The sequence below is a fragment of the Sinocyclocheilus anshuiensis genome, unplaced genomic scaffold (assembly GCF_001515605.1).
Source record: "Sinocyclocheilus anshuiensis isolate Anshui unplaced genomic scaffold, SAMN03320099.WGS_v1.1 scaffold1089, whole genome shotgun sequence".
Taxonomy (NCBI): Eukaryota; Metazoa; Chordata; class Actinopteri; order Cypriniformes; family Cyprinidae; genus Sinocyclocheilus; species Sinocyclocheilus anshuiensis.
Window position 1 is genome coordinate 78,177 of NW_015555709.1, and position 19,556 is coordinate 97,732.

Sequence of the window (19,556 nt, forward strand, 5' to 3'; positions counted from 1 at the left end):
TTTCTTTTCACCATATAAATATATATATATATATATATATATATATACACACACATATATTTAAAAGAAATAAAAAATTCAGTGTCAAATTATTATTTTTAAGTACAAAAGTAGTATTTAGTATTCCATGCATCCATCCATCCCTGAACTACAAAAAAGCCCCACAAAAAAAGGTTAGATAGTTTTGCATTGAAGCATTTAGCAGACACTTTAATCCAAAGGACAAATGCACAAAGACAGATCATAATGTAATGTCAAACAGAAACAGAGCTGCTCCTCTTTCTCTGTTTATAGCATAAACATCTGCATGAAATTTCTGAACGCATCCCAAAGTACACAGAGCTCTAACACACATTTTATCCAGGTGAAGCCGTCTGCTTTACACCCCCTCACACACAATGACTTTACCATCCCTCTTTCTTTATCTCTCCCTCTGTCTTTATGTGTACAAAATCACTCACTCCCACAGTCCACTGTCATGGGCACTCATAAATAATACCCTAAATGGATTCCAGGGGAGAATATGTGTGTTCACTTTACCTGTTGCCTACTGGGTCTGGAGCATGGGAATCAGTGGTAGATTTCTTCACCTGTGCAAAGACCAGAGGAGACAGTTGATGTATTAGCTTCTCATTCAGTGTATGAAGAAAACATTGTAGTCTCAGTCTGAGAGTGATTTTTCAGGTATTTGACTCAATGTGATGACCTCACTGCCCATGATTTTTGAAGCTACTGTTGCCATTTCAGCATGATTATTTGCTCCATTGCAGATGCTGTCCACTGAATGAGGAGAATATGAATAACGAAAAACAAGTTGTAGAATGGAAAAATCACAATGTACACTACCGTTTCCAAAATAATATCAAGCAGCATGACTGTTCTCAACACTGATAATAAGAAATGTTTTTTGAGCGCTAAATCAGCATATGATTTCTGAAGAATCACGGTCAAACTGAAGAATGGAGTAATGGCTGCTAAAAAGCTTTACTATTAAAGGAATAAATTACAATTTAAAATACATTTACAAAATACATTTTAAAATCTGAAAGGATGATGAAAGTCACACCTACTAATATGCATTGTTTTGTGAGTGTGCCATATTCGGCACATTCAATATTACGAGTTTACAACATCCTCTAACTTGTCAGAAACATAGCATAAATCTTTCTGTCTCTTCCCCCTACACACACATAAAATACATTCTTTCCCATTCTGGCAGTTTATCTTGGTTCTTACTCTCCATCACACTCAATATTACTCAATACTACTGAGTTAATAAAACCACAACTGCAACTTTCCTCTTTGAATTTGTCCTTGTGATCAACTCTCTCCAAATCTACTGTGTTTCTTTCTTTCTTACTGTCAAGGTCACCAGCCAAAACCACCAGCCATTATTCCTACTATTTTAAATTCACACAGAAACTTAACTTCATGTATATTTTTTCATGTTTTACATTTGAATATGTATATGAATATTAAAACACAACGTACTGTAAAACAAAAGGAAGGATCAAAGAATGCCACAAGTCTATAAACTTCTCACAATCAATTTACATGGTTCTCCCCTCCCAAACCTGCTCGTAGTCATCTGGGTCTTAATTGAAAACACACATGTAGACCTGTGTGTGAGCACACATGCACATATACATGTGTGTGTCAGATGTAGCGTGTGCTTTTGGGGAGAATGTTTGGAGTGTGCAACCAGCAACTCATATTTACACACATACACTACCTTTGATAAGTTTGGGGTCAGTAAGACGTTTCAGTGTTTCTGAAAGAAGTCTCTTCTGCTCACTGAGGCAGCATTCATTTGTTTAAAAATACAGTAAAACAGTAATACTTCTAACAAAAAAAAATCTTACTGACCCCAAACTCACCCTTAAACAGCAGTGTATATGCTGATTCGACAAATGAACTTGGAGCATTAAGTCTCCTCTCAGAAAAGTGCCTGTGGTTTAGGCTCATCTCTCTGGTTCTGGGGTTTGATTTGTGCTGAGTACGGACACACCCATTATGGTCTCCTCAAATTAACCTGACACATTCAGGGACAGCAGGTGATCGGTCGATCGTACGCTGCTCTAAACCTACTGTAAATCTCTCTCGGACTGTAACTACTTCCTTGTCCAGCAGCATCTGTGCTCTTAGAGCTGTTAATTGCGCATTTGAGAGCAGCCCAGCAGGATCCAGCTCCCAATGAGGCCTGATGGTGAACAATGATCTAAGACTGTTTAACTGTGCGCCGTTTATAGATTTATGAAGTGAAATTAGTAATTCTTTGGCAGGCAGTTCGAAAAGCAACAAGCAAAGGTCACCCTGCTAATATATATATATTCAATGCTAGGTAGATTACTTACAAATTGTAATCCGTTACGGATTACATATTACATGATAAAAATTGTAGTAACGTAATCTAGGTTACTCATTTTAGGTAATGTATTCTGACTACATTTTTGATTACTTTTTATCTAACTTGTTTTAAACTTACCATTCATAATCTATAATACATTTCATAATTGTTTCACACATATTGTTTTCCCCCAAAATTTAGAAGCATGAATCGCCAAGTTATTTATATGACATTTACATGACCATTCCCCATATTATGAATATAGCCAAAGCTAAATGATGTGACAGACAGTAGGATTTTTAGAAAGGTAACTTTAAAAGATAAAAAAAGAAGAAATATTAGGGAGAATGAATGAATTATAAATATTTTACTGCCATTGTGTGAATAATATGTAATCATGTAATCCATAAAAAAGTAACTGTAATCTGATTATGAGCATTTTAAAATGTAATATAATCAAATTACAAGTACTTAATTTTTGGAATCTGATTACGTAATTCAGATTACATGTAATAAATTACTACCCAGCACTGTATATATTAAATTTTTTTTGTTCAGTTTTTATTTATAAAAAACTGCAATTGGAAATTATACAGATAGAATATTCATATATTCATGAACAAATATTTTTGCCAAAAATTATAGTATATGGTGCAAAACATTACTGTGTTGAGCTTGTTGAAGATGGTCTCCAGGCCTAACCAGGTGAAATGTGGCCAAGATACCTCTAAAACAGTCAACAGACCACCATGACCATGTTGAGAGACCAGCTAAGACAAGAAAACCAGTTTAGGCTGGTTGAAGGTGCTTATATGTAAAGTGTTTGTAATTAATTGTGAAATTTACTAGCAAATTTTGAGCGAAATTTGTTTCCACACCACATTTGAAATGTATCCAAAACATTTAACAAACAAGCATGCAAGGGCATTTCTGCTTACTTCTATATGCAGATTCCAGGCCTGCTTATGGGTACAGATGCTTCACACACACACACGCACACGCACACGCACACACACACACACACACACACACCCTTTTCTTGTTCTTTTTTGTGCTTTCAGTATTATGGTTATCAGCACTGTAACTTTATACTCTTCCTTTCATGTAAAATACATTGTTACCTGTGCCCCCCCACCCCTCCGCCCACCAACACACACACACACACACACACACATTTCAGCATATGCCCCTGGGAGGTGTAAGATTATCTGATGTGTCCCCTCCCTGAAACGCTCTTCTCTAAAGGTAGGGGAAGGCAATAGAGAGAGGAAGAGAGAAGAAGAAAAAGGAAATAGAAAAGAACAGAGAGTGTGTGACAGGGCTAAGGGCTGTATGTAATGCGCACACACACAACATGCATGTTTTTCAGCGTATTCCGATCAGGTGACAGTAGTTTATGCGGTTATATTTTCGGAGAACATTCAAACTCCCTGCGGACACTGAAAATAAGAAATAGAAACTAAAATTAGAACGAGCACACACACGAAATCTGTTCCTCTGGACCAGTCTATTCAACATCCGTGTTCTCAATTAAAAACTAATAAATTCATCCCAACAAGATTGGTTTTATATCATTTATGTAAATACTGGGTTTTATATAATTTATGTAAAAAAAATGTGACATGGTAGTACATGCAATAAAATTCTCTCTCTCTGTATATAATTTAAATATAGCCTATGCACATATATTTATACCTTAGGTACAATCCATCCACAAAAATTGCTGAATCTCTTACACATTATTTTATATCTTCGTAATGGTTCCTTATTAATTATTTTACATACAAAATTATGTGTAAAACACTCACATAAGAGTGAAGTTTTACCAGTATATCAATAAAATATAATTGAATATTAGATATAACTTTTAATTTTTAAAAGTTATAAACAAAAGATTGGAGGATATTTTACAACCACTTCAGTCTTCAAAATTCACTTCAAATTTCACATTTGATTCAATGTGCTACTAACTGTTTCTTATTATTTGTGAAATTTACTAGCAATTTCTGAGTGTAAAATGTTTATAAATAAATTTCTTTGTCAGTTTATACCACTGAAAGCGTTTTTATTGTGCGTGGAGTGGGTCACTTCATGGATGCAGACATGTTGAGATCACATGACCAGCCAAATACTAGTATCCTTATGTAGACGATCTCCTGTTAGTGAACACTGAGTTAATATATTAAAATAAATGAAAAAATGACTGAATACAAACAATGCATTTCTGCAATGTCGTTAGTAAATGCAAATTTTAGCATGATGCCTCCATTACACATTAGTATCTGCAAAATATAATAATACAGTCATAGTCAGTCATACAGCAATGTTCTAGAACAAATATGTTTTTGATCAGTCCGATCCACTAAAATAACCAGTTACGGCAGCAGCCCATATGTTGGACTGCTCCGTTTGCATGTCAACCTGGTGTATAAAAATTGAAAGGTAGCCTATATTTCGCCAGGGGAAAGGGGTCAGAGGGAAACTGGACACCAGGCCAAGCCCTATAGACAGACACACCTTCGCAGCTTTGAATGAGTGTGTATGTGTGTGTGTGTGTGTGTGCAACTACGTGAGTGACGCTGTCTTTCTCTTCCACTGGCTCACTGATTCATGTATCTTTGTACAGCAACCAGAGTGTTTACACATACACACGTTTCTATACGTGCGCATTGGAGTGTGTGTGTGTATCATCTTAAGAAATTAGCTGAAACTTTATATAAAAAAGCACTCTAGCATTAAAGTGCTCCCTTCCCCTCTGATTGCAGCAGAAGAAATGCTGCTTAATTATTCATGAGTTCTTGTGCTTGTGTCAGCTTTTCGTTAATTATTGAAATTAATCTCATTAGCGAAAGGCCAGGTTTCAGGAGCATTTAATTAAATGATGAATTGCTTCCCAGATGTCGACGTGCTTGTTAAATAATGTGCTCAGGCTGGACCCAAAGCTGTCAGAAAGACTCACCCAAAACTGCACACAAGGACCACCATTGTGCACATTAGTGAAATTGTACTCCACAACTTAATGCAGTTTTTAAGATCGCCAGGAGAACCGTCAAATAATCTCTGTGTTTATTAATCAATGACTCTGCATGACTGTAAAAACATCATCTACATCCAGCTTCAGGAACGAATATAGTCTGCTCAAACCTGCAGCTTTGTTTTGACAGCTTGTACTGATTCAAACGTGATTGGAAACAATTTAGTCTCATCAAACTCAACGTCAGTACTGGAATACCTAACATTTGTATTAAAACTTAAGATCTGGAAGGATCTTGAAGAAAACTTAACAGCTATGCACTTACAGTGGAAGTCGACGGGACAACTTACAACGACTGTCTTATAGACTTGCACTGTATGCTGTCAATGCAATTTATTTTGTTTCTTTCTCAAACTAAGGGGAAAGACACAATTATTTTAGAATTATTCAAAAGTTTAAGGTTTTAAAGTCTCTTATGCTCAACAAGGCTGCATTTATCTGATCAAAAGTAAAGTACAGTAAAAACAGTCATATTATTACAATAAAAAAAAACAGTTTTCTATGTAAATATATTTTAAAATGTAATTTATTTCTGTGATAGATAGATAGATAGATAGATATGAAGAGTTCAGATACAAAAGCCTCTAAGTGCAATCTGAAATTTTCTTCTAAAATGACCATTTTTATCAGGCTCCTATGTTTAGGTTCAGCAATTTTATTTTAATGGCAATGCATAGGTCATTTTCTATGCCATTAAGGTGAAACAAATGAACTAAATATAGGAGCTTGATAAAAATGCTAATTTTAGATGAAAATTTGGCACTTAGAGGCTTTTGCATCTGAACTCTTCATATATATATATATATATAAGTCTTTAGTGTCACTTGTAATCAATTAAGTGCTTGCTTGCTGAATGAAGAAAAAAATACTGACCCCAAAACATTTGAACGGTAGTGTGTTTTCTGTAATTATAGAGCTGAATTTGTGTTTAACCATCCTTTTCAAACCCCAATACCCAAACTTGAAATATCTTCATTCATTGTACATAAAGCATCACTTGCTACACTAGTTTACAAAGCTGTTAAATGTGATATGTTTTAAATTTATGTGTATCTTCTACACATGGTCAGAACAAGTGAATTAAGACTACTAACTCAAGTGAGATGCGTGTCGATTTACAGTGTAAAAGACAAGCAACAGGTGTAAATAACCAACAACCATCAGGAAGATGAGAATTTTGTAACGAGTTTAGAGAAAAACCTATAACAAGCCTTTTCACGTCAGCGAGATGACAAACTTCAGTTAATATCTGCGTTTCAGTTGCTGTTTGTTTTGACGTTAAAGACAGGGTGCTTGTTTTGCTATAAAGCAAGACCTACTTTTTTCCACAGTACAGAAGATTCATAAATATTACTGCGTCGGTTTAACAGCTTACATCAGACCCTGTACTGTCTGTTGTTAGTGGTTATTTGCTGATTACACTTAAATTGGGAGGTGTAAATATGTGAACGTGAAGCCGTGCTTTCTGTTCTCCTCTCTCTGCCTCGTCCCCTCTTCCTCCCTCTCTGTAGGTGTGTGTGTGAGTGTGTGTAACCCGAGTCCTCTCTCTCTGTCTGTGGTCTCTGCTCTGGGGCTCTGGGGCACAGACTGCACCAGAGGAAAAGACTGCAGTTACACCCCCCCTTTTCATTTTACTCCTCTGCTATTTTCTTCCAGAACCAAAAGCATTGATCCCCTGAGTCACAAAATACCCCCCCCCACCCACACCTCAATCTCTCTCTTCCTCTCCTTCCATTACCCCAAACACCCCCAGATCGGTATCTGGATTATGGACGCCTGTCTGTCTTTCCCAGAATGCTCATGCACGCACGCGTATGAAAAGCACAAGCACGAGATGTTGCAACACATCTGCAGGACTGTTTTATCATTAATCGAATGTTACGAAATATTATTTTGCAAACACATTTAACACAAATGCATTGAAAACAGGCCGAAATGGTTTCAGTGGTGTGTGTGTTGTACTGTCTCTATGTGTGCGTATGTGACTCGTGGTGGCCATATGGCTACTGTGCTTGACATTTCAGCTCACATCTGTTGTGTATTAAAGACCTAATGCTGCTCAGTACACACCTGGGTGGCATTTCCGCACACACTCATTCATGCACACAAACACTCTCACACTTCAAACCGCACGATCAAACTTTTCAATTATCGCGTAGTGTAGACCAGTGTTTCTCAACCTTTTTTTTTTCCTAGATACCACAAGACAGCAAAACTAAACCAGAAATGTGTTCCTCAACTGATTCTTTACTGGAAATCATTCAGCGTTATCATTCATTTTACTTAAGAGGGACCATTATTTACTTTTTTTTTGGGGGGGAGACTGTTCCTGTCAATTTCTACCAAAGCAATTTTTGTTTCTTCCTCAAACAAAGGGACAAGACATGCTTTTTTTTTAAAGAAGTCTCTTGTGCTCACCAAGGCTGCATTTATTTGATCAAAAACACACAAAAAACAGCAATATTGTGAAATATTATTACAATTTATTACTTAAAAAAAATAAAATGTACTTTATTCCTGTGATGGCAAAGCAGAATTTTCAGCAGCTATCAGTCTTCAGTGCCACATGATCCTTCAGAAATCGTTATGCTGATTTGATGCTCAGAAAACTTCTCTTGTCATTATCAATGTTGAAAACAGTTTTTGTTGAAACATGATACATTTTTTCATGATTCTTTGATAAGCAGAAAGTTCACTTTTGGAGACACCTTCTTGAGAAACACAACAATAAATGCTTTAAGAAATTTTATCCAATCAAGTAATGTATAATAAAAAAATAATAATATAATTGATGCTACAGTTAGTTCTGGTCCTTCAATTTGATTGGCCAAACAACATTCCAAGAGTGCTGATATACAGTAAATATTTAAAATAATTCCTTATTTTTTGACGTGGATGTAAGCTATTTCCTGCGAATGAGAAAGACTTTTGATTCATTAGCCACTATATGTAAATAACTAGAAGAATAATAGTGCAGTAGATGGTAAAACTACTTGCACTACAAACCTGTGTGTTTATCATTACAGAAGCCTTGCACATTCAAGTTACAAATCATCACGCCTGCACTTTCATTAAAAATAAAGTGGATAGGTTTAACAAAGCAAAATCAATATCTTCCCAAGTGCCTCCAGGGATCTGCACACCCCTGATTGAGAATCACTGGTACAGAGAGTCAGCTGGATGGGATTTTACCCACACATATCCAAATATACAACACATACACACTCTTCAAATGATACTGCACAATACACTGGCCAATTCTGAATTTTCTGAATTAGCGGAGTGATGAATTCAGTACACAGACAATGAAAGAGAAGAAGATCATCTTAAAGCCATAATGTTGTAAAACACATCTGAATAGTGTGTTGTAGTTCACTTACGCTCTGTTCATTCAGCTCCTGTGTATTCTCCATCAGTTGAACTTCCACTCCCTTCGACTACAGTCCAGACACCTGCAAATGAAGGATGCTTTAAAATCGCCATAAACACAATAGAATTCATAGGCATCCCTCTCTCGTTTCTGTCTCTCTCTCTCCCTTTGTGTCTGTGGGTATATGCGTGTAGGAGGGGAAGGAAGAAGTCTGGTAACTTCACTGTATCATAGCCAGCTAGGCTGAAGTAAATATCATTTACAGAAGTAAACATTAAACAATGGGTTGAGAGAAATGTAATCAATGTAACACACACACACAAATGCACTCATACAGTACACACAAAAAGCCAAGCTGTCCAGGTTACGGCGATGCTAGCATGGCAGTAGTCACTAAAAACATTGATGATTTTGAGTCCTCCGTTGAAGCCCCTTCCACCCCCATCCCAGCCTCCATCTTTCTCTTTCTCTCTTCTCTTCCCATCCTTCCCCTGCCATTTAAAAGCTTGAAACTTCTGTAAATTGCTTTGAAACCTCCTGAGGCCTCAGTAATGAAAAGCACTTTTATTCAAAAACTCTTTGTAAGACCTTGAAAGCCTCAGGATGCGGAGAATGGGTTTATTTTCTGTCCTGCTGCAGGTTCCAGACCTGTGATTTACAAACCTGTCTACGATTTGCTGTAACATTAAATTTGTTTACATATCTCAAGAACAACAAACTGTAAAGAAAAGAAATAAAAATAAATAAATGAAATGCACAAAGAAAAGATTCATAAATTGACCAAATAAAATCTTGAATTAAAGTCTAGAAATGCTATTTTTGTTTAGCATGAAAAGAGACCAGTGTTCTAATGCTGAAAGTATATAATGTTTTTTTTTTATAAACCAAGCAAAACTGCTTTTTAACTTGACAGCCAGCATGCATTCTTGTATGCAACTCGGTTGAACTGCCCAAATTTATGTGAATTGAAGATTACTGCCAAATAATTTTATACAAACACCTTTCTAAAAACAAAAAACCATCTTCATTGAAACAATTTTTGACTTTGCTCAAAAACCTGAAGGGTCCGTTTGAATAGTCATGATGCTTCTGTTTGGGAATATGCTTTAGTTTATGGTAGCCTATATCCATTACAATGACCTAAGAACAATGGATGAAAATGGGAAGTCCCCACAAGCATATGTACTGTATACAAGCTTGTTTGTGTGTGTGTGTGTGTGTGTGTGTGTGTGTGTGTGTGTGTGTGTTACCTGTCTCTCTGTGAACTGAGGAAGCACAGCAGATGACAGGCCCAGAGCAGCGGTCCTGCGTAGGTGCTCAGCGCCGTCAGGAAAATGGCAGGTGAGTGGAAGGGAGAGAAAGAGAGTTGAAGGGCACAGTTTGAAGAACAGATCATTTTAATTTTTCATTTGCTTGGTGAAGCTGTGTTCTGAAATTCTAGCCTTTAATGCTCAGGCAGGGGAATGAGCTGAGCAGCATTGATTTTTACCGTTATCACTCTGTGCCCTCTGAGCCTACTGTCCTCATACACACACACACACACACTGTTCTGTATCCTGGTTGCGCGCACACACAGCCACACACACAATGGAACAGACGGACAGCCAGCAGAAGACACATTACACTAAGCATGTAACTGAACCATTGAGCTGAAATTTATGTCCCTTCTGTCAACACACACATTTTCAAATCAAAAACCACTGATATGCAACAACGGTCCCAGACCAAAGCATTTGATTAAGTCAAACAAGGAAAACAACATTTAAGGAAACATTCTGGGGATTGTAAACGGTCCAATTAGAGAAGATCATTCCGTCTCAAAATAACAAAGCGCGCCAACGCGCTTTACTGCTATTGTCAAGAAAGCACGCGGAGCGTTTAGTGGCGCGGCATTCTGCGCGCGATTCGACAGAGCCGCGGCACGAGAGCAACGCACAGGAAAGCCAAATACGCCAAAGTTTTCGTTTTCCTCCCTTTAAATCATCAGCGCTCACTCCATTGTCAAAACACACCGCCTATTAATAAACAAGCTGGACCGGGAACAAATGGTTTTCAATTGAGCAAAAGAGTTTGTCTAAAGGGATTTTTTAAATTAATGCATAGATTCATTATTCATTGTTATTAGAACGGATTTCACTATTTTATTTATATAGACAGGCCTCAGGTTTAATGTCATTGCCTAAATGTTTTCTCCTCCACCACGTGAGAAACTTCTAACTTCCAAAAGGTTCCAGCTAGAAGAGCCTTTTAATTCTTCAGAAAACCATCCAGTCTCTGCAAGATAGGTTTTCGTTTCCAAAGAACCACAGCTCAACTTAGGAACTGTACGTAGTGAAAAATGTTTTTGATACTTTAGATGCCACAAATAACCATTTATGAACCTTAATTTTCAAGAGTGTACTTTCCTGACAAAACGTATGCATTATTATTTTATTTTATTTATTTATTTGACTGTTTACTGGATTTACTACATAGTAGGCTAGTTGTAGTCGTTAACTGTTGTGAAATTTAAAATGGCAGCCAAGACATTTTTAACAATTCAGGGTGTGATGTTACATCCAAACCACCATGGGTGGTTGACCCTCACCCATAATTCTACATGACTAACCTCTTATATATGTCATTATGTTTTTTTTAAATTAGGCTAATGACAACAAACATTCAATATGGCTGACGAAAACAGTAATGCACCAAGACAGATGTGTAACTCTCAAAATAACATTCAGGACAGATGTTTTTCTTGTTTTTAAGTAAGAATAAACACTGACTTATTTTGCAATTGAATCATTCATCCACTAAAGAGAACTGTGTGAGATCAAAACAAAGGCTATTAGATTTCATCTAGAGACTCTACAATCTATTTAGGAAAAAAGCGTTTAAAATGATGTCCCACCAAAAATGTGCCTCGTAAATCCGTCAACCAAAGTGTCCTACAAACTTTAAAAATAGATGTAAAACAGTCTCTCGAGTTTTTCCCCAAAATTTGAGGCCTGGAGTTGGCCAAAGAGGAGGTCACTGATGTTCTCTTATGTAATTGTTGGCTAGTACACTCCATCATATTACCAGCGACCAGAGCGACCTGTGTGTTGTGAATTATTTCGTGTTAAATGTGTAATCTAATCCGGTCTCCTTCTCCGGTATCGGCTCGAGCAGCTATCGACAGCGCGAGAAAGCGACGAATGGCCAACGCGCAGTGAAGCGGCTTCAGTGTCGGGATGATATTCCCGTTTCCTCCGTATCAAATACAAACACAAACTCCACGTGCATAGGAAAACGGACATGGACGCGCGATTCAAACGGATACGGGAATCACCCAGCAAACTCAGAACCACTATTCAGTAGGCTTTCAATAAAAAAAAATTACAATAAATACATAAATGAGTCTACTGTTCAAAAGACCTCTTGAATATATGTGAATATAATCACTGCACTTCGTCCATAAAGTACAATAAAATCAAATAATAAAAATAAGAAGCCAAAAATGGTGCGCTTTCTGTAACTCAGTTTGAAACGGATTAATGTAAATCCCTGTAATCGAGAATAGTGAACATGTTATAATGTGCTAACACTGTAAAAGGCATCACTGTCCTAACATTTTCCCCATCCATTTAACATTGTCATTTCTCGAGTTTTCAACGTTTAAAATCTATTTTCTTGATCATCTTAATCAAAACACAAAAAGTCCAAAAAGTCCAATACAAATGTGTCACTTTGGAACCACTTTGACTATTTAATCATGTTCAGGCAGCAGTTTTCATTTCGAATGTTGAAATTTTAAAGTGATAATTGGTAAAAAAATATAAAAAAATAGTGCCCATAGGTTTTATAGGTGGTCTAATGCGGAACGCAGAAATTAGCCTACTCTGAGCTATAACTTCAAATTTAGTTCACCTTTTATGATCACCAATTTTCTCAGACGTTTAAATCACGTGAAAGTATCAGGCGTGAGCAGGTGCTTCAACAAACTGCTCTTACGCTTGTAAACTGCTACATAAAATATTCAGCGAAACTATTAAACTTTCCAAAAAAAACAAACAAACAAAACGCTATTTTATGGCTATTCTAAATGGGAACTTACTCTTATGAGTTGTGCGTTGCTACGATTTCCAAACTCTCCAGAAGGTCCGTTCGCATTCACTCTGTTGCCATGCTCATCCAAAAATATTCAAGTGGTCGAGCTGCGTGAAGCGCGAGAAACAGCTCGCGCCAGTCAGTGCACGCGCTGTCAGTGAAGCTCGCGGGGAAGTCCTCCCTAAATTCATGAGAGCTGCACCGGCCGCACCGGAGCGGAACGCTCCAACCGACAGATCACCACTATAACCCAAACTCCGAGGAACGCTGACTTGCACTAGCCGTGTTTTCCCCTTTAATTTACGCTCCTGAAGTTAACGTGAGCACACGCGCACTCCGTGGTCTACTTCATTATTAAAGTTCTCTTGCAGCGGCGGAGCGATAGCGCTCATTGATGCGCATGCGCGCAGCTGCCATGCGTGGTGCGGCTGTTGGCTCGCACCCAAGCCAGTAATGGGGCACAGCACAAGGGCTAGGATGAGGCTCTTATTAATAGTTTCGTCCGAGTGATCAGCACAGTTTTATTTACCACCACCACACAACAACAACCAAGTCAAACCCTTGTCTTGGGATCAGATTCACTCTAGTATTGGACTTCCACTTCCGCTAGAAAAGAGAGCTCCTCTAATTAACATTTATCAACACTTAGAGCAGCCAAACCACTAAAATAGCTCAGGTTTATTCAGTCAAATATTTAAAACATGTCCTAACATGAGGGTGGAAAAAGTCACGCTAAAATTCTGCGTGAGAAAGAAACAGGAAAACGTCACAAGTTGCAGGGAAGTTATTTATTCTTGTATGATTGCAGTTCACTGACTTTGAGAACATGCACAGCAAATGACCACCCTTAGCCACAAATTGGCCTGGAAAATAATATTTACATAACGGCCAGGTAGTCTCTGTGAATGCTGTGCAGAAAAAAATAGCAAAGAATATTTAGAGAGTCCAAGAATTGGTTTAAGAGCAATACACATCAGAGAGCGAACAGACTGTAGGCAAGTAACAGATTTTTTTTTTTTACATCTGACCTCTAAAATCTGTTTGAGCAATGAGCAAAGAAGAAAGACTAAAAGAGTGCAACAGAAAGCAATAAAGCTCCACTATGAAGTAAATCGCCGCTTGAATGTGCTCAGCGATTACTGCTATATTAGCCAGACTCCTCCTCAAGCACTGAAAAATGATGCTCCTGAGGGCCACGTTTGACTGACACACTGTTACAGAAAGAAAACAAGAATTTCATGCTGTTGAGTGGACTGTAACTAGCAGGGGGCTGCTGTTGATCTGCAGGCTTAACTCCACATGCTGCATGAGAATTTGGCTCCATAAACATCAGCAAGGAAACAACATTTCCCCACTCTCTCAAAACACGAGGGAGACGAGCACACACCTCTGCTCATGTCATTTTAAAAGCCCTTTGTATTCAAGCGCAGTTTAGTGGAATCAAAAGTCCATTCAAAGGAACTGGATGATTGAAAGCTACTAATTAAAAGAACAAAATTAAATTAGTACAAAGGTCTTTAAGAGCAAGTGCAGGCAGGCCGTACTTTTTGGGGCGTGCGCTCAGCGGGGTCTTATTTATAGACCTGTGCAAAACTTTTGGCTGCACACTGCACTGTGCTGACGCGGTAGAACCAGAAGATGCCTGTCAAACAAAGAATAAAAATACACCGAGAGGGGCGCTAAATGGGGTTGCATTTGGCACACTGGCGTGAAGACGCACAGTTTATGCCCCCCCTCCCCCACAGCGCACATAGGCCCATGTTGCCCAGATACTGCGCAATAAGTGCACGAAAAACAATAAGTGCAGCATGAAATCTTCATCTGTAGTGTACACAAAAAAAAACAACGAAAAAATTCTGTCATTATTTACTCACCCACATGTCGTGCACTCTTATGGCTTTGTCATTTGTGGACCACAAGAATATGTGTTTTGAACAATGTTTCAGCTGTTCTTCAAAGAAAATGTATCCATACTGCTCAATTGGTATACCCAAAGTCTAAAAGCCCGTTCATATCAAGGTTGATAACAATAAAGAACACTTTTCTGAACAATAGTTTTTTTTTTAGCTGATGAATGATAGAAGCATTGCGGCCAATCAGAACAATGGTGAGCAAAACAATTTTCAACAATGTTGAAAACAATGTTCCACAGAAAAAAGCAAGCATTCATGTTTGGAATGATATGAGGATGAGTAAATGATGACCGAATTTTCGTTTTTCTAATGTTAATGGTTAAATAGTTAATGAACTTAAATTTAAACCAAGTTGTAGCACAGAGAGCAGCAGGTTGACATTTATTGAAGTCTCTGTGGTGACAGTGATTAACTTTGTATAATTAAATATGACTGTTTATCATCTCTAAAGGCTTGTTGGTGCTCTGCAAACATGCTGTCCGAGTCTCATTAGTAAAGCGCCAGTGTCTGTTATTCAAGTGTAACTGATGTACTGTGGCTTGACAGTGCAGTAGTTCTTCTCTGCATTTTCAACAGTGATTCATGCATCAACGGCGGACTGTAATGAAAAGACATTATTTAATAGATTTCATTAGTATTTGAAGTGCTGTAACCGTACTCTTGATAAGTGTAGAGAAGGGCGGCAGGGGAGGACTGTGGTCACTGAGCCCCAGAGACAGGCTCCTTAAGCAGGCTAATGAACTCGGCCTGGCCGTGTGGGCTCTGATGGTTCCAGCAGCTGCCTGCTCGGGGAACAAAGGAAATATTTAACACCTCATAAATTCTGCTAATACCTGAAGAAAGGAGCCCAGAAAATATGCTCACGATCCGAAGCACTTACAGAGTGAATTCAGCGAGTCGTAAACAATCAACAGAGGCAGAGAGAGCAGAGGAGAGTGTGACAGAAATACTTCTGACATGTTTGTTATTTTAGAATTGTCGCTGATGTAGACGTCTTGGTATCAGGTTCCATGTGTCTTTGAATGTAAGAGAGAGAATGAAGTTTCCTCTGGAAATTGTTCACGACATTTCCTCATACAGTACAATGCATATGTTTCCGTTTGACTCATTTATTGTAAGTGTCAGTTTGAAAATAAGCCGACATGTCTATGTACATGAGGGAGTGTGTATTTATGTGTTTGTGTACTCTCTGACTTCTGTTTTTTGCAGAGACTGGATTCTCTGGGTCTAATCATAAATATTTAGAACTAACAGAGCAGAGTTTCATTTGCCAGGCTTTAAATCCCACTGAAGCACTTCATCCTTAATTAAGAAGGCAGCAAACAAATAACACATAGACAAACAATCTTTTTATCAAACTTGGTATCATCGACTAAAAGGGCAAAGGTCAAATCACTTAAAGACTTTCACCATCCTCCCTAAACTAACAGAAATGTGGAAATAAAGTCTGTGCCGGCAATTAAACTAATTTTATATGTGACTATGCACTGTCTGGAGGTCACAGCGGCAATGCATGATCTAAAGTTGCACATAATCTGAGTTTAGAGGGCACATCACATCTGAACAGCTAGACAGAGAGAGAGAGACATAGGGGAAGGAGAGCGACAGAGAGGAATTGTGTCTGTGTGTGTGTCCTGTCCAGCACCATTGTTATTTCATTAGGGTGTAGGATTACTTCCATTAACTCAGCATGTCGGCTGGACCTAAAGAACCTCTCTCTCTCTCTCATGGACACATGGACTTTCCATTAAAGTATCACAAGGCAAGCTTAGTGCTAAATGAATAAAGAGCTTGACACGTACCTTAAAGATGCAGCAGGCCTCCAGACCAAAAAAAAACAAAATGACAAGGGAGCCATTGGCTTCTAAAGTAAAACATTTACAAGACAATTGCCAAATTTACATTCTCAAGCCGGTTGTTCAGAATGGTATGGTTCCAACATGACAATCACTTTACAGTCTTATTCCTAAACAAAGATTACATTACAGCTGTTTCAACTTTATCACTGGATTCACTCTGCTAAACCAAAATGTAAAAACAGTGAATGTTTTTTAAAACGTACCACTACGAAAAGTTTGGAATAATTATTTTTTTGTTTATGTTTTTGAAAGTCATCTCTTATGCTCGCCAAGGCTGCATTTATTTGATCAAAAATACAAAAAAGACAGCAATATTGTGAAATATTATTACAATTTAAAATAACTGTTTTCTATTTTAATTGCTGTTTTTACTTTTGATCAAATAAATGCAGCTTTAGTGAACAAAAGATACATCTTTCAAAAACATTTAAAAATTCCTAATCATTCCAAACTTTTGACTGATTGTATACTTACTGAGCAAGTCATTTGTTTGCCAATCGGACATCACAGCTTGTGCTGTGTTCACTGCAACATGCATGAAACACTGGTGTGCACTCTAACATGATATCTGACAAAACCACATATGCACACACAAATATTGCACAAGTCTAGATGTTAAATCTAGTCACAACTGTTTATATTTTTGTGACCATTTTAGTCGCAGTGTGGAGCCAATGTGGTCTTTTCAGCAGGAAATTTTCTGTGACTCAATGAGTAGTCAATAATGTACTGTATAATCAGGTAAATTAGTAACATACCTCCATGGCTCAGCAGCACTCCAAATCATTCCTTCATGCCAGACTGGATCCTGACTGGTCATCTGCGGCTGGAAGAAACCCTCAGACACTGGAATTACACGCGCAATTTATATGTCTCTGGAAAGGTAGCAGAAAGGTTATATACTAGAGAATGATGTCTTCATAAAGCATTAGTATGTTTGTGTAGGTGGAGAAGAAATTATCTGACATAACCAACATTTTAATGACTGCTAGAATATAAATGCATTTCACTATGTTAGTCTGGTGAACTGAACAAAACCACATCTTTGGCTGCCAATAGAGTTTGTGTCTGACTACTAACTTATTCTCTGGTGACTGAAGTCAGAATGTGCGTGTCCTCACAGTATATACAAATTAGTGGGCTACCACAATTTAAAGTTTATGAGCAGTCATGGTGAAGAGCTAAAAAACTGAAAGTGAATTAGATGATTTGTTAACCAATGAGTCATAATCAGACAGTGAACCCCTCTTACCCGCAACCCCCAAAATGATGTGGATACAGTGGAATGCATGCAACTCCCAGCATGCTTTGAGACTGTGGCCCTGCGTTCGACATCCTGGCAAATAGTGACCATCTCTAAGGATAATATGCGACTTGCTGATCTCAAACTCTGCCTCTTTCTAATAGAACTTACAAACACATACAATGAATGCTCTTCTGTCCAAGACCTGCGAGCAAAACCGTGCACAATGTTTTCATTGCTAATGAGCGCATGAGGGGAAATAAACACTGAGGGTTATATTAGCAGAGACATGATCAGAAAATAACTGCATGAAAGAGTGAGAAAACAGAGCGGTTCACATGTTTCTATTTTCCATTAGAGGCACATTCCTTCAACATGCCTTAATAATCCAACTAATTAGCCTTCCGAGCTTTAATTATAAACTTCCAGCACGAATATCAACAGAAATGTTTTCATTTTGATTCTAGGTGTGGTATATCTCCACTACTAATGACCTCATGTTTGAAAGGTCCCCAATTACTCTCAACTTCAGAGTTCAGTGCTGGCAGTGACAGAGAACAGGTCTGCCCGACCAGCTCAGAAAAAAAAAACACATTTCATACCAATGACCTGCACCTGCAAATATGACCGTAAAAATTTTGTGAAATGTCACTGTGAAATTAAATTGACAATTACGAGCCCGGCGAGAGTCTTCAGACACCAAATTAAGACAAAGCCAGAGCCCTCAATAAATCAGTCTGACTAAAACGTACAAGGACACTGATTGCACAAATGTTGGATTCAGCTTTATATCATGATCAGCTTTTGTATGTCTTACTGGATTTTTAGCTGCACAAAGTGGGAAACTGTGAATCACGATTATATATAACATTAAGTATAAACAGCATTACATTGTGCTCTGATTAATCAACACAGCAAAACTATTTTTTAGTTAATCAAAACTTTCAAAAGACTTCTCCAGATGTTTCATGTTCACTCACTCTCTTGACAAGGGGTTAATACAAACTCACCTTTCCGATTTTACACTTTTTTTTTTTTTTTTACAAGGCATGTCAAACTTGTCCAAAATGAAAGTAACTTGGCTCTTCTTCAGAATTACCCTGACACGAACTGGAACTTTATATGCTTTTTAAAGTCAGGACAGCCTAGAGGGACATTGTGCAATTTCAAAGATCTCTTTTTGGTGGTGGTCGGCTTTACAGAGATGATAAGAAATTATGGGGTAACAGTCAAATTGGGATTAATACACAAAACGAGCCAGAATAAGTATCGCTTTTTATTTCTCCTCTTTCCTACTACTTGTTTCACTTCTGTTTCAGTTTTTTATAACCATTTCTTACTATATTGTAAGTTGTTGTTATTTTAGCATGTGTGTTTGGCTCAGCGTTATTTTTTTTTTTAGGATTACTGATAAACTAATGTAGTTTGATTTGTATTAGTTACTATTTTAGTTTTAGTTACAGTTGTAGTAATGTTGTCATTTTATTAGTTTTTTATTGTCTATATAGGTTTTTTATTAAGTTTTAGTTTTATTTCATTTGAGTTCAGTACTTCAACATACAAAATGGAAATGAAATAATATATATATATATATATATATATATATATATAGAATGTATTTATATATATGTACATGTATATGTATATGTGTGTGGCTGTACATACACATATGTAGTTGTGTTTTTTTGGTGTTTGGCTTAGTGTTATGTTAGAATCATT

The 19,556-nt window shown here is 37.5% G+C and overlaps 1 protein-coding gene across 4 annotated transcripts in view; it reads right to left on the reverse strand.

The window, feature by feature from the left end:
- The window catches only part of LOC107671847 (eyes absent homolog 4-like), a 77,375-nt gene that overhangs the window by 22,086 nt on the left and 35,733 nt on the right, over positions 1 to 19,556 (reverse strand). For 2 of the 4 annotated variants that reach the window (XM_016464836.1, XM_016464837.1), the window contains exons 4-6: positions 17,353 to 17,469; positions 8,762 to 8,833; positions 541 to 590 (exon numbers count right to left, since the gene is read on the reverse strand). In XM_016464836.1, coding sequence (XP_016320322.1) covers positions 541 to 590; positions 8,762 to 8,794 — 83 coding nt within the window. In that variant the 5' untranslated portion in view covers positions 8,795 to 8,833; positions 17,353 to 17,469. Of the gene's footprint in view, positions 1 to 540; positions 591 to 8,761; positions 8,834 to 12,829; positions 13,164 to 17,352; positions 17,470 to 19,556 lie in introns of those variants that run through there. The other 2 variants (XM_016464838.1, XM_016464835.1) reach the window with 1 other exon arrangement.